We start from the raw sequence: 16,417 nt of genomic DNA, 5'->3' as shown, positions 1-16,417 counted from the left end.
TACCTGCTTTTCCAAGAGATTTGCACGATTTTCCAAAACCAACACTGGTGGAATCATTCCAGAAGTTGAGAGTGACGTTTGTAAACGGTCCATGTTTTCCAGGCATACCACAGAGTTGGAAGGATAACTTGATAAACAAGTATCTTGGTATCCTTACAGATGTCCCAATCTTCAAACACTCTGCTTCATTAAAAAAATTCTGCACTCACAGAGCTGCAAGTATCAGATACCAGGACAATAAGTTGAGACTGCATTTCTAAAAATATGCAGGGTAGAATAAAATGCCCTTAAATGGCAGCTGGCAGAGGTCGGTCTTCCCCGTGATGTTGAATGGAATGGCAGCTTCTGCAGAGTGAGGCCTTTTAAAGAACTCCTGTCCTCAGTTCTACATGTTGACAGAAATGGAATGAAAGGGTACAAATAGCACATAGCAACTTGTATGACCTACCTATGTCATAATAGTAGTCAAAGTATCTGCAGTGGCAGTACAATATACAGTGAGCTCATGGAGGAGCACTCTTAAATAGGGTGGTCATTAACATTTCCAGTCAAATAAGAATATTTAAATTCAAGATCCCTGTTCTGAATTTGAATATTTAAATGAGACTTGGAGTCTCATTTAAGATATATGACCATTATTTTCGTAAGAAGTTTTGTGACCCATGGGACAGTGTTCTTTCTTTATTCCAGCCTCTTCACTCTCCTCTCTGGGACTTTCTGAATCATCTATAACTGTTTGATTCATGAATTATGGCTAGTGTAAATGCCATCCTGAATCATGGTTAGTGGGAATGTCATAACTGACACTAGCCGTGATCCATGATCTCCTGGGATGGTCCGTGATAGCCTCTGAGATCTTTCCCACCTAATTGTCCCATGGCTGGAATTTGAGCTTTCGAGGGCTATAAGAGAAGTGAAAGCAATGGTATTACCCATAGTAACCTATGGATGTGAGAGCTGGACCATAGGGAAGGCTGAGCGAAGGAAGATAGATGCTTTTGAACTGTGGTGTTGGAGGAAAATTCTGAGAGTGCCTTGGACCGTGAGAAGATCCAACCAGTCCATACTTCAAGAAATAAAGCCCAACTGCTCATTGGAGGCAAGGATTATAGAGGCAAAGATTGTAGTTTGGCCACATCATGAGAAGACGGGAAAGCTTAGAGAAGACAATGATGAAAATGGAAGGAAAAAGGAAGAGGGGCCGACCAAGGGCAAGTTGGATGGATGTGGTATCCTTGAAATGACTGGCTTGACTCTGAAGGAGCTGGGAGTGGTGACGGCAGACAGGGAGCTCTGGCGTGGGCTGGTCCATGAGGTCACAAAGAATAGGAAGTGACTGAACGAATAAACAACAACAAGAGAAGAAGAGAAAAAATTCTTAAAGTGACTCCTTCTATGCGGTGATCATAATTGGAAAATATCTCACTTTCCGTTGTGGGTACTAATAAAACATTTAACTAGCTAAGACTAAGTCTATAAGAGAGTCAAGAAGAGTGAAGCTGGGCAGTCTGTTATAAAAGAGATCACTAGAATTATTTCTGGTCACAATGGAACTTGTGGAGTTTTTCCTAATAGATTACAATTGAGGTGTTCCTCAACTATTCTTGGTTCTCTTGCAAACCATTTTCCATTCATGTCAGAAATAGAATTCAGTGTTAACAAATACAAATACACACAATAACAATAACAACAACTACTACTACTACAACTACTACTACTACTACTATTACCACATGCTTTAATTTTTGTTTCCTCTTCCTTCCTTTTTGGGAGGTGGTCTGGCTGGGTATGTAAATATAACCCAATTTGCCCAAATGAAAGCAGCACGGGGGTCAGTGCTTTGTTCAGGCCTGCAAGTCAGTCACCCTGTGGAGCTTGTCAAATGAGGAATAGCAGCCACAGCAGCATGGGCTTAATGGGGCTGAAGCAAAGGATCGCGGGTCATTTGCATCAGCAATATTTTAATTGGCCCGTAGGTACTTCAGTGATTGGCATCCTGAAATTGCTTTAGGTAGCCTTAATACGCAGTGCTCAATTTGAGAAGAGTGATCTCCTAATTCATGAAATATAATGATGTGCATTAATTCTGTAGCGCAGCTGCAAAATGTTAAGTCATGGGAGTTTTCACTGCAGATTTCTCATGCCTCTGCGTCAGTTCTACAAATTGGACCACTGAGATGTAATTCTCCCCCCCCCCTCCCTTCCAGCTATGCAAAGTAGGGAAGAAAATTAAATGGTTGCATCCGCTATGGCCTCATCATTCTGGGCGCTGCTTGTGTACTTTATTTTCAGTCCTCAAAACAGCTTTTGACAGTAGGTTGGGAAAAGGTTAGATTCTAATAGAGTTCATGCTACTATGCACACTTGCTATCAAAGATCACATTAGCAGTGATGAAATGTTTGGGTTTTTCTCGTTGCGTGCACTTCGCCTGACAAAAGCAATGACATGGGGTTTTTTTTTGTCTAGGAAGTTTAGCCATAAACACACTGATGTGTCCAAGGTACTGAACAAACTTGTAAAGACTGCAATTCCAGGACTCTGATCTAAGATCTTTTTGTAGTGTGCACTTCTCTGAGATGTGGGTCCATGGCATCTTTGGAGTATATATTTTATTTGAACCCCGAGATGAGCCTACAAGGGCCCGGTGAGCTTAGACTCAAAGGCTCCTGAATCCTGGAATTTGTTTTGAGGACCAGAAATAAATAGAGTTCACAGTCTCTACACACAATTATCCAGCCTTGGAAAAGTTGTTTTGAACTATCATGCAGAATCTCCCAAAAGCCACGCTGGCTAGGTAATCTGAAAGCTGTAGTCCAACATACTCAATTTTTCAAAGGTAAAGGTAGGTAAAGGTATTCCCCTGACATGAAGTCCAGTTGTGTCCGACTCTGGAGGTTGCTGCTCATCTCCATTTCTAAGCCAAAGAGCCGGCATTGTCCATAGACACCTCCAAGGTCATATGGCTGGCATGACTGCATGGAGCGCCATTACCTTCCTGCCAAAGCAGTACCTATTGATCAACTTACATTTGCATGTTTTCGACCTGCTAGGTTGGCAGAAGCTGGGGCTAACAGAGGGAGCTCATGCTGCTCCCCAGATTCAAACTTGCGACCTTTCGGCCAGCAAGTTCAGCAACTGCTTGGTTACACTAAGCTTTAATCATTTCAGTAGTATAACACAGGTCACTGGAAGCAGGAGGGATTATTTTTGTTGCCAGTCAAGTGTAAATCACTAATAAAAAAAATATTAAATTTTATTTGCATTCCGCCCTATCTACTCGAGGAGACACTAATAGATCCAGGTTTGCTTTCTGCTCCCATTTGCATTACAGACTTGGGCAGTAGACATTTTGTTGAAAGTTGTGATTAAACTAATAACACTATGTAACAAAATTTGAATAATATTCTGTTCCTGGTTTGAAAGTGTTATTTCCTGTTTAATTGTGTGGTACTTACTTTGAAAGCAGTTGTTATACTCCAGAAACTTCGTGTTTGTGGCTGCTACAAACTATGTTGAATTGGTTGAGACTCTATGAGATATTCATTGAAAAACTACAATAAAATGTGCTGCAGGATGTCTAGCAAAAACAAAGTTTTTACAGTTTAATAAACTTACCCCATGTTTTTATAATAAAACTAATTAGGAAATTACATTTATAACCCAGGAACAAAAATCGTGTTACATATTGTGATTGCCATCATCTTTTTTGTATAATCTGTGCGTCTGAAGGGGAGAACTTTAGCTCAAAGTGACAGTCTGTGGACTGGTGGAAGAGCTTTCCAAACATTTCAAGTTGGTGATACACTTTTTTAGACATGGATCATTTTGCAACACAGTAATTCAGTTCTATTAGAAAACAAAAAGTTAAACCAAGTGATATGAATACATATGGTACTTACATATCTCATGAATGTCTTTCATTTATATATCTAAAAATATATGATTTATTACTTCTTTCACATAGACACAGAGGTTTCTTGTTGCGTTTGCATGACACATCTACACACTGAAGGTGACCCAGTAACATATTATGACACACAGTTTGGAAAGCTGTTGTTGGGACTCAGCCTGTGATTGAACCTGTGATTGTGTTTCAGTCTCCTGATGTTTCTGTGTCTGATGTGGTAATGAGGAGGGAAATCTGTCTCCTGTTGCTTCTGATGTGGGGGATGCTAGGGCTGACTCTGAGGCGCAAGATGGAGACACTTTGGTCAATAAGTTTCATGCAGACACTGACAGATAGGCTTCAGTGCAAAGGGCAGATTCTCACGATAATGTTTCTGTCAGGCCTTGGGAGGAAGGGTTACTCCCTCTGCCTGTGAGCTCTCCAGATTCTAGTTTGGAAAACAGTCTGACACCTGGTAAAGTTAATGAGGAATCAGACAAGCAGAGTCCACGGCTGGAGATTAGCCAGAATTGACAAGAGGCCCAATGTTTACATAGATTCAAAATAATTCGTCAGTTAAGGTCAAAGACTGGAGGAAAACGAAACCAGTTTTTGGGATTTAAGGTTTGTCTTTAGAAAATCTTGTCAGATCAGGCATCGTTTGGAAACCAAGTACAAACCTCATGGAATTCCTGTTCAAGTGATCTCATCTTCATGGATTTTTCTAGCCTTTCAAGTTGACTAGCAGCATTTGGTCTGTTCTTGCTTTTTGTTTGATTCCTGTCTGGATAATCATTGCCTTGAATTGTATTTTCATGCTTTTTAGATATTGCTTTTGATTGCTACGTTTGGACACTGTTTTATGTTGCTGCCTTTGAATTCCTTATTGCTTTTTGGAATATCTATCTTTACAAGCATTTATTTCTACTGGCTTTTTTTGCTAAGTTTTAATACAAAAAGACTGTTCCTTCACTCAACATGTGGTATGTTTATAGTCAGAGGAGCTATTTCCTGTTCTGGAGTGCAACAGCTGTGCTATAGAGTTTACAGGAAAGAAGGGAAATATTTGCAGCCAGTGGATTCAAATATAGCACCAATCCCTGATTCATTGGACTGGGGGAATCTACTGGTTTCCACATCAGATTGTTTAGAATGCATTGACTCTTCCTGAGAATTAGAAAATCGCAGGAAGAGTATCCCTATGTAACCAGATTTGAGTGTCAGCATCCTCCTCCTCCACACATTTATTTATTTACTGTATTTATATACTGACTTTCTCACCCCAGGGAGGACTCAAGGTGGTTTACAATATATTAATGGCAAAAATTCAATGTCAACAAAAATGTAAAAAATCATAACTAAACAGTAACAAATAACTATGAATTAAAATCATTAAAACCATTAAACAATAAGACATAAACAATATTTAAACATTAAGACAAATCATTAAACACATCCTAGTATAAATATTAAAATCACGTGATCCAAAATCGTAAACCGTAGCCATTCCAATTGTCATTGCACATAATCCCTAATTCTTCTTTGCACTGCATTACTTTACTGTCCAAAGACTTAGTTCCACAACCGTGTCTTTGTTTTCTTTCTGAAGGCCAGGAGGGAAGGGGCTGATCTAATCTCACTGGCGAGAGAGTTCCAGAGCTGAGGAGCCACCACTGAGAAGGCCCTGTCTCTTCTCCCAGCAACCGCACTTGCAACGGAGGCGGGACCAAGAGCAGGGCCTCCCCAGAAGATCTTAACTCTCTTAACATAAGAGAGTGACAGAACTGAAGGTTGGAGAGAGAGGGATATGGAGTCCTTCACCTTCAGTGTTGATATAACATGCAAAAATAACAGGTGTAGAAGCTCAACAAACCAGTGATGTCTAATAACATTTTGTTTGTTATTCTGAAGATAAAATGGTTATCTCCCAGAAATTAAAGTGAAACCCAAAGGCTATACTAGATAACACAGTCACAAATCTGTAGATTTAAATACAGATCTGCCTCAGGAGGGTGCACGTTGAGGCGTACCAGATCTCTTGTGGCAATTTCCTCACAAAGTAGTTTCTGTGTAGTCAGATGTGTGGTGTTGGAACACACCTGAAGGGGGACTGCCAGGAGGGGACCCAGAGACATTTTATGGATAGATACGCAAATCAGAAATGATGTAACGATTCAGTCTCAATATTCATACATTCTCTTGTGCTATAATAAGTCATTTGGATTCTTGCATCATTGTCATAATTTTTTGTATCCCATATATATTCTGACATACTCAGAACAGTTACAAGCATAATTTTGTCAAGGAAAAAATTAATCATGAAACACTAATTAACTAACAATTTATATAATACTTATGCATATTTTGTAAGTGATTGAGGTGGATTTGGATGCAGTGCTGTCTGTGTACATTCCTCCTTCATCTTCATCTTTCTTTCTTTTTTGTGATTGTGTAGTTGTGTAATTTTGTAAGCTCTGTACAGACATGCATGTTGATATATCACAATTGAGCAATTTTCCAAAGCCTACATTGGAAGGTTTGCTTGCAGAAAATGCTTTCCCTTTGTTCAGTATGTGATGAATATTCTACACAGAAAGCTCATGGCTTGAGATTGCATGTGTCAACTTAAATTTGTGGGATAGTTGGTAAAGTGAACCAGTCAGCAGTGTCTTGGTAGAGAGTAAAACTGCATGGTAGAGGAGTATGTGCACTACAGTATATGCCTGTAGTGAGTATGAGGCTGTCAGTAGTGCATGAGGCATACACCTATTTTTCCTCCTTTTCTATTTGTACAAGTCTCTGTACATTATCTGTGTAGTGCACGCTTTGCTCTTCTACCAAACTGAAAGGATAGCAGATTTATGCTATCTACTGGCAGAAATGAATCCCATATAGTTCAGCCTATAATGCATGCATATGCTGAACAACATGGATGGCATGGGGATCAAAGGCATTTGCTTAAGCACATGATGATCAGCAACTGCCTGTTACATTTGGTGGTGAAACAACACTTACTGCTATAAAATGTGTGCAAGGTGTGTCTCTTGTGAGTATCATTAAACTACCTTCATTCATGTGCTCTGTCTGGTGTTTCTTTCAGCTTCTCAGAATGACAATAGCAAAACAAAGACTCGGAGATGAGGAAGTTGGTGCACGGCATTTTGCACCGCACGAAAGGGAAGATCTCGTCCAGCAGTTGGAGAAAGCACGTGAACAGGTAAGTAAACTTGTCAAACTTGTGAATGATTAAATACCCTCAGGTGTACAGCAATGGCTCTTAAGTGGGGGGAAGAATAGAGAAGCAAAAACAGACCATCAAACTTTTCACCTACCTGATTCATGGTGCGGTTGCTCATGACTACTCATGGTCTTAGGTCATTATAAACTCAATGTTGACAAAAGTCAATATTGACACTGAAATACAACATTGCCTGAGCTCTGAGAGTGCAGCATTTTTCCAAATGAAGCACAGAGCGTTTGAGGACCGGGACATCCGTAGAGATACCAAGGTGCTTGTTTATAAAGCTGTTGTCCTCCCAACCCTGCTATACCCGCGAAATGTGGACTATCTACAGACATCACATGCAACTCCTGGAACTTCCATCAGCATTGCCCCTGAAAAATCCTGCAAATCTCTTGGGAAGACAGACGGACAAATGTTGGCATGCTGAAAGAAGCAAAGACCGCCAGTATTGAAATGATGGTCCTTCGCCATCAACTCCACTGGACCGGCCATGTTGTCCAAATACCCGATCACCATCTCCCAAAGCAGTTACTCTACTCCGAACTCAAGAATGGAAAACAGAATGTTGGAGGACAGGAAAAGAGATTTAAAGATGGGCTCAAAACCTACTTTAAAAATTCTGGCACAGACACTGAGAACTGGGAAGCCCTAGCCCTTGAGTGCTCTAGCTAGAGGTCAGCGGTAACCAGCAGTGTTGTAGAATTTGAAGAGGCACGAATGGAGGGTGAAAGAGAGAAACGTGCCAATAGGAAGGTGCATCAAGCCAACCCCAACTGGGACAGCCTTCCACATGGAAACCGATGCTCTCACTGCGGGTGAACATGTGGGTCAAGATTAGGGCTCCACAGTCACCTACGTACCCACCGCCAGAACACCGCACTTGGAGGACAATCTTACTCAGACAACGAGGGATCGCCGAAGTAAAGTAAGTATAAACTCTAGACTTAATAGATTTTTGGGAGAGCCTTCCTCTTTATATGAAACACTGTATTTTTCTGTGTACTTTAATATACCATAAGTTAGTTGATGGTTTAAATATTTAAATTGTTCATTTTTTTTAAAAAAAATATTAAAATTGCATTTACATTGTTTTATATTTATTGTTAGCAGTCTTGAGTCCCTATATCATAAGAACGACAGAATAAAATATCGTAAATAAATAAATAAGACTGGCTGTGTTGGTAGCCCCCCAGCCGTGTGAGACCCATGAGCACTGCCTGAAAGTCTTTCTCTTGTCAATACCACTTCCCACCAGGGACTGACAGGGAGCCAATAAGCAATAGCTCTGCTCTTACTGTTTCCCCACCAAATGTTTTTCAGTACTGTACTCCCTCTAAACATAGTGGTTCCCTGTAGCCATCCTATAAACTAATTGTGTTGTGTGAGTCATAAAAGCATATGTAGGCAAGACATGGACAAGATGTGCCTTGCCTATGTCTTTGCTTGTGTCCTCTCTCTTCCTTACTTCCTTGGCTTGCCTCCTTTCTCTTCCTTACTTTGCCAGACTCCATGTGGTATGGGAATTGTTGAGAGTGGTTGAATAGGACTGGATGAGTATTGAAATCCTCTCCTCTATATCCCTTCTTTTCCCCTTTCAAATTTGATTGCTTCATTCCACCCTTTCTGTCTTATCACTGCTACATATAGTTTGGTCTTCAGTTCTACTGAGATCCCCGAGTCATTACTGGCATCTATGTTTTGTAGCATTAGCTGTAAGAAGAGACAAAGTCCTTTTGTTAGCATCTCTTCTTAAAATCGTTGACTGTAAAAGTGTATATATGCCACTGCATTGGTAATGCTTTCTTATCAGATTGAAGCTCTGCAACATGATCTTCAAGCAACGTTGGATGAGCTGCAGGACGTAAAGGGGGAACGTTCTTTTTACCAAGATAAGTCCGACAGACTAAACCAGGAGCTCAACCATGTTCTTGGAGGACATGTAAATCGCATCATTGATGTTGATGCTCTTTGTATGGAGAACAGGTGAGTTTATTTTAAAATGAACATTCTTTGAATTTTTTTTTCAGAGTTTACTCTGATTGATGTTTGAAACTGTGGTATTTTACTTATATTTGATCCTTATTTGGAATTGTGAAATCCAAAATAGTCCACAATTGTCCACATAGGTTGCTGAGATGGTGACAGCCTTGCTTTCTGATGATCCAGTAGACACAAACTTTGTTTCATGCACAAAATTAATTAAAAACTTAGTATAAAATTATCTTCAGGCTATGCGTCCAAGATGTATATAAAACATAAACGAATTTTGTGTTTAGACTTGGGTCTTGTCCCTTAGATATCTCATTATATACCTGCATACAATACAGATATTCCAAAATTTGAAAAAAATCCAAAACATATATATATACACACACATACATACACAACACACACACACACACACTAACCATCCCCTGCCACGTGTTGCTCTGGCCCAGTTTGTGTGTATGTGTTTTGTTTGTGCATATGTGTATGTGTATATATTTGTGTATATGGGTATATATGTGATTATGTGCATGTGTTGTATTTTTTTTATTTTTTTGGCTTTTACAGTTTCTTCTGCTGTGTTTTTCAGTGTTTTCATGAGTGATGGTCACTCATTGGCCTGATATGTGCATTGTGTCCAAATTTGGTGTCAATTTGAGCAGTGGTTTTTTGAATTATGTTAATCCCACAAATGAACATTACATTTATATATATATTCTCAAGAAAAATTGGTCCAATGTAATTTGGTGAGCTTCATGAATTCAGATTCCCCCAGCCTAAGTCAAGTACTCCAGTTACTCACTTTGCCTCTCCTAGCACTTAAACTTTGACTATTCATCTGGATATGCAATCCAGTCATTTTTCCCCATGATCCCCTACACTTCCCCTGTTCCCAGTCAAATATAAACCTTACAAGCAAAGATGTGGGAGAACTTGGCTCTTTAGCAACATCCCGTGAAAATCAGGTTTGCAAGCAAATTTTGTGGGGTGGGGGGAGGTTAGAATTCCTAACCAAAGAGCTTTAAGAACTCATTAAATCCCGTATTCCATATAATTCAGCCATGCAATTAAAGTGGAATTGCTGTTCTATAATTCTGTATTGCAAAAGGGCCCCTGGTGTCAGTATCCACTGAACAACTTAGGAGCATCCAGGTGTTAAGGACTTTTATCAGACATATGCACACCTCAAATTCCCCCGTAGGTCCTCCAAATTCAGTTTCCTTAGGAAAGGAAGTAGGGCTAACTGGTATCAAGCCCACTGTTGGGGGATTTATGGACTTGGTCAATAATAGATTTTGGATGAATCCTTACTTCATTAATATTTGAGCATTGCTTTCTGTACTGAAGGGGTTCACACTTTTTTAATTATTTCAGACACTTTTGAAATGCTTATGAGAAAACTAGAAAAGAGTGATATGTTGATATTTGTTTTCTAACTTTCTAGATACCTTCATGAGCGATTAAAACAAATTCAAGAAGAGGTCAATATTCTCAAATCAAATATTGCAAAGTACAAGGTAAATTTTGTTTTTGCAGTGTAATGTGCTGCATGTCTCACTCATACATTTGTAATGTAGACTTGAATTAGTTTGCCGAATTGATGAGCCATTTTCTTTTACATAACATTTTGGCAGGCTTTGAATATCATATGTTTTGCTAGCATTGGGAAATTAATCTATTACTTTGTATGATTAAATAAAATCTGCTAGTGTGGGAAGAATTAATCAATTACTTATTATGATTAAATTATGCAAATTGTTTGTTAGGAAAGAGAGTTTCCATTAGCAATATCCCTTGTGAGACTACAAAAAGAGCCTCTTGGCACTTTAAGAAATTAACAGGATTTATTTGGCATAAGCATTCATGGACTGCAGCCCACTTCATCAGATGCAGGGAGTGTAGCTTCAATTGACAGATATTTATATACAAGCAAGTGGGGATGAAATGTGAGAAGACAGAAAGACATGTTCACTTTCTCTAAGTTTTTGTTGTTGTTGTTGTTGTCTATTTGTTTAGAATGCTCTAGAGAGGAGGAAAAATTCTAAGACTAATAATAAGTCAAATAGCAGTGCGCTAACGGGTGTCCTCTCTGCAAAACAAGGTACAGCTCAGACTTATGTCTTCAAATTTATTTTTTGAAAGTAATGCAAAAATGTTGTTCAACCAAATACTAATACAGTTATCCCTCCATATCCGCCCTGAGTCCCCTTCGGGGTGAGGAGGGCGGGGTAGAAGCAACCGAAATAAATAAATATCCATGCATGAATTCAACCATACACTGCTTTTAAAAATCCAAAAGGCAAATCTTGATTTTGTCGTTTTATATAAAGGACACAATTTCTGTATAATGGAACTTAGTTAATTTTAGTGGCGTGCACATGAATACTATCTCAGTTATGGCTGGAATCTGGTTCATTTTTCTGTAGCGTTATGTATTAAACTTTTTTTAGTGGTATGATGTTTTCATAAATATCAAAATTTGCACCACAAATTACTTGTTTGGTTGCATGCTGCAAGTCGCTTCTGGTTGCTTCTGAAGTTTGTTTGTTTTTAATGTAATACAACTGTTTTGGTTCGCTCCTGACATGATAAATAAATAAACCACAAATTACTTGTACAAGCATGCTTTGAAAAGAGGCCATTGGTATGTGTGAAGACCAACGTCCTGGAAAATTTTATCTGGTCAGGAAGTGACGCTTATGCTATGAATATATCCAACCATACTGTCTGACCTAATCACATAATTCACCAGAAATTGTATTAACACAGTTATTTATTTATTGTGTCAGAAGCAAATTGAGAATACAGTTATAAGGTATTACAAAAACCACAAAGTTAAAAAACTTGGTATTATGCTAAATTTCCTTTGACCAGAAGCTGGTCACTTGGAGTGTCTCTGGTGTCACTGTGAGAATGTCCTCCATTGTGCATGTAGCAGGGCACAGGCTGCATTGTAGTAAGTGGTCTGTGGTTTGCTCTTCTCCACACTTGCATGTCACAAACTCCACTTCATAGCCTAATTTCTTAAGGTTGGCTCTGCATCTCGTGGACCCAGAGCGCAGACTATTCAGCCCCTTCCAAGTCGGCCAGCCTTCTGTGTGCCCAGGAGGGAGTTTCTTATCCGGTCTCAGCCACTGATTGAGGTTCCGGGTTTTTACCTCCCATTTTTGGGCTCTCACTTGCTGAGATGTGGCTGCGAGTATTTTTGTAAATCTTAGGAAGCTGTTTCTTCATTTAAGTCATTGGCATGCTGGCTGATATCCAAACAGAGGATGGGCCGGAGATGTCAATGCCTTGGTCCTTTCATTGTTGGCTGCTACTTTTCTGCAGATGTCAGGTGGTGCAATACCAACTAAACAGTATAATTTCTTACACGGTGGTGGGTGTAAGCACAGTGCCATGGAACATCAATAGAGGGAATGGCAAATATATTTTCCCTTGAATGATATATAGATGTGATTGAAATCTTTCTCTGTGGCATGAAAATATCTATATACTAAAAATTTTCCTTGACTCATAAGTTTTTTCAAATAAACATCTTGTAGTGAACCACAATTTTTACAATATCCTGTGCTGTGTCTCTTCTTGTGATGGGCCATGTAATTGTAGCAGTATGAATAAGGTTTGGTTTGGGGTAAAGTAAGATTAATCAATGTACTTGTCATTTCTAGACATGACTTTTTGTTTTGTTTTGATTCAAATGTTCCTAGTACAAGAACTGCTTTCAGAGGATCATGGCTGCAGCTTACCAGCCACGCCACAGTCCATTTCTGACCTCAAATCTTTGGCTACTGCTTTACTAGAAACAATCCATGAGAAAAACATGGTAATTCAACATCAGAGGCAAACCAACAAGTAGGTATCTTCACTAGTGATTAAACAAAGCTTGAAATGTGTTGTCTGTTCTATATAACCAGCGTGTTGGTGTTGTCACTGTCACTACTGCTGCTGTCAATCTTAAACAGAGACTGTTCCAAGAAATGTGAATGGCTTAAACTGATTATAATATTGGTACTGGGCATTATTAACAGATCTGTTGGTATACTTAAAAATCAAAAAATCATTAAGATCCTGCTATGTTTTAAATGAACTTTAATTGAGCTCTTTATATTTTGTTATAATCATAATTAGGGTTATGGGATTTCTTTTGTGAGTATTCTTGAACACAGTCTGTTGTAAAAAAAAACACTGCACACAAATAAAAATACATTATGACTAAATGCATTTTGAAATAAATAATGCTGAATTTTCCCTTTGATGTCAATTCCTTTATGTGATAAACTCACTATTACTATTATTCTTTATTATGTTGTATTACTGTAATTTTTCCCCATTTGTCTTGGCATTGAATGTTTGCCTTTGTTTTTGTGTGTAAACTGCCCTGAGTCCCCTTGGGGACAGAGGGCGGTCTATAAATAAATTATTATTATTATTATTGTATTGTCGAAGGCTTTCATGGCCAGAATCACTCAGTTCTTGTGGGTTTTTTCGGGCTATATGGCCATGTTCTAGAGGCATTTCTCCTGACGTTTCGCCTGCATCTATGGCAAGCTTCCTCAGAGGTGAGGTCTGCTGGACCTGGGAAAAAAGGGGTTTATATATCTGTGGAATGACCAGGGTGAGACAAAAGACTTTTGTAAGTTGGGCTAGGTGTGAATCTTTCAACTGACCACCTTGATTAGCATACAATGGGCTGACTGTGCCTGGAGCAAACTCTTCTTGAAAGGTGATTAGATGTCCCTGCCTGTTTTTCTCCCTGCTGTTTTTGCTGTTGCAATTTTAGAATTTTTTAATACTGGTAGCCAGATTTTGTTCATTTTCATGGTTTCTTCCTTTCTGTTGAAATTGTCCACATGTTTGTGGATTTCAATGGCTTCTCTGTGTAGTCTGACATGGTGGTTGTGAGAGTGGTCCAGCATTTTTGTGTTCTAAAATAAAATGCTGTGTCCAGGTTGGTTCATCAGGTGCTCTGCTATGGCTGATTTCTCTGGTTGGAGTAGTCTGCAGTGCCTTTCATGTTCCTGGATTCTTGTTTGGGCGCTGCGTTTGGTGGTCCCTATGTAGACTTGCCCACAGCTGCATTTTATACGGTAGACTCCTGCAGAGGTGAGAGGATCCCTCTTGTCCTTTGCTGAACGTAGCATTTGTTGGATTTTCTTGGTGGGTTTGTAGATTGTTTGTATGTTGTGTTTCCTCATCAGCTTCCCTATGCGGTCAGTGGTTCCCTTGATGTATGGCAGGAACACTTTTCCTCTGGGTGGATCTTCATCTTGACTCTCGTGGCTTGTTCTTGGTCTTGCAGCTCTTCTGATGTCTGAGGTGGAGTATCCATTGGCCTGTAGAGCCCATTATTATTATTATTATTATTATTATTATTATTATTATTATTATTTATTCATACTAATGGTATTAATAAATCTTGGGATTCAAGGAAGATAATGAAGGCAGAATATTTCAATGCTTTCTATAAAAGTTGTGTTTTGGTAAGTAAATAAAATATTGAAATCTAGGCCAGAAAGAAGTTTTTGTACAAATTCAGATGTTGTTTTTAAGGATTGTGCATTTCTTCCAAGTTGTTGTTGTTGTTGGTGGTGCCATCAGTTTTTTTCCTGATTTATGGAAAGCTTTCCTTAGGGTTTTTTGTTTTTGTTTTTTGTGGATGGGGGTGGCGGACAAGATTTCTTCAGAGACTGAGAGTGTGATGTACTTAAGGTCACCCAGTGAGTTTTCATGCCCAAACTGGATTTCAAACTCTAGTCCCCAGTCTTATACCAGCACTGAAACCATGCACTCGTCCAAATATTATTGTATGATTTTGAACATTGGCTGTTTCCTAATACTAATCAGACCCTTGTTTCACTTAGCTCCGAGCTATCTCTTCTGATAGCAGCTCTTCAAGAAATCAGCCATTGTTCTTTCTTTCCCTTCCGCCCATGAAAGTTCTATAAAGCACTTGGACCCCTTTCAGTTCTATAGGGATCCATGTGCAAGGGAAATATTTTCATTCATTAGTATCTCAAATTAATTAACAAGATTGTAATCTGAATTTGACATCAGTGATTGAAAAGAAAAGGTTACAGTAGACCTTCCACATTTGTTGGCTTCACTTTTATGGATTTGATTAATGTTGTCTTTTAGAAACTCTAGGTCCTCAATTATGACTTTATGGTAAACTTTCACCAGATATTGACCATAGGGACACACTGGAGAAGCTTTACATTCCCAGAGATATGTTCTACAAGTTGAAAAATTGTGTTTCTTTTATTTCTTTTGTGGAGGTCCTTCATTCCCTAACCCCATCAAATGTATAGAGATGATTGTACTGCATTTATAATTTCTCACAAACCTGAAAACTATTCAAAAGAACTTGTCACTTCACAAGCATCTCACCAACCAAAATACGACTTATAAATCTATTGTATTGTAACTCTTGTGCCCTCACTTCATTCTGTATCTATGAAGGTGATGTGAGCATTAAAAAACAAGGATCATTTGAAAACATTCAATCTCTCTGCTTTTCTTTGCTGCCACTTACTTCATTGTTTGCTCATGTAGACTCAAAACCATTTCTTCTCATCATAGTATTCCACTCATGATCCAATTCCAGTTTGCTGTCTTCCCCTGCAGTTCTCAGATATTCCACCTGTTTCTCAAGTTGAACAAGACAAACACAGTGTTCCTAAATTTAACACTCAAATATTCCTTTTCATGGTTTCCTGATACTTCTAGCAGCACTGTTTATCTTTTTCATTGAATTGGTATAAATATCTGATTTCTTCCATTCCATCTCATCTGTTTCCAAAACAGTGCTCAATCCTATTTATTACATCCTTTTTGATGCAGTATTTTTGTCATCTGGAATGGGGAAAAAAATCATATGTTGTAATTTAGGATGGTCCTCACAAGATGTCACAAATTTTGTAATTATTTTAAACATTTCCTACTATTCTTTCTTTGTCTTATTAAATTAGGTTCTCTTCCCTCGTTTCTCTCAATTTTGATACCTCTTCTTTCCTGACACTTTATTAGTAAGACAATCTAAGTTTCATGTTTCTCTTGCCTAGTATGCCAGCTTTTCCTGATTTTCCTTCCTTCTTCAAATATAGACCTTGCTGATACTCATGTAAGTGTACACTCCATAAAATTCACACATATTTTATCAGGATTCACCATAGTAAGGAGTCAAAGGAATTGCGTAAATCTGATGGAAGTATTTCTAATGAATTATAATGAAGCAGGAGATCAACTTATGGACTTGGTATGAGAAACCTGAGTCATGAGATGACATCTTCAAGAACAG

General features: G+C 38.7%; 1 protein-coding gene across 2 annotated transcripts in view; it reads left to right on the top strand.

The window, feature by feature from the left end:
- The window catches only part of CCDC149 (coiled-coil domain containing 149), a 93,049-nt gene that overhangs the window by 50,808 nt on the left and 25,824 nt on the right, over positions 1 to 16,417 (top strand). For both annotated transcript variants that reach the window (XM_067468997.1, XM_067468996.1), the window contains exons 5-9: positions 6,988 to 7,104; positions 8,942 to 9,114; positions 10,562 to 10,634; positions 11,134 to 11,218; positions 12,828 to 12,972. In XM_067468997.1, coding sequence (XP_067325098.1) covers positions 6,988 to 7,104; positions 8,942 to 9,114; positions 10,562 to 10,634; positions 11,134 to 11,218; positions 12,828 to 12,972 — 593 coding nt within the window. The remainder of the gene's footprint in view (positions 1 to 6,987; positions 7,105 to 8,941; positions 9,115 to 10,561; positions 10,635 to 11,133; positions 11,219 to 12,827; positions 12,973 to 16,417) is intronic.

This window comes from Anolis sagrei, chromosome 5, assembly GCF_037176765.1.
Source record: "Anolis sagrei isolate rAnoSag1 chromosome 5, rAnoSag1.mat, whole genome shotgun sequence".
Taxonomy (NCBI): Eukaryota; Metazoa; Chordata; class Lepidosauria; order Squamata; family Dactyloidae; genus Anolis; species Anolis sagrei.
This window is presented reverse-complemented; position numbering and strand designations above follow the sequence as displayed.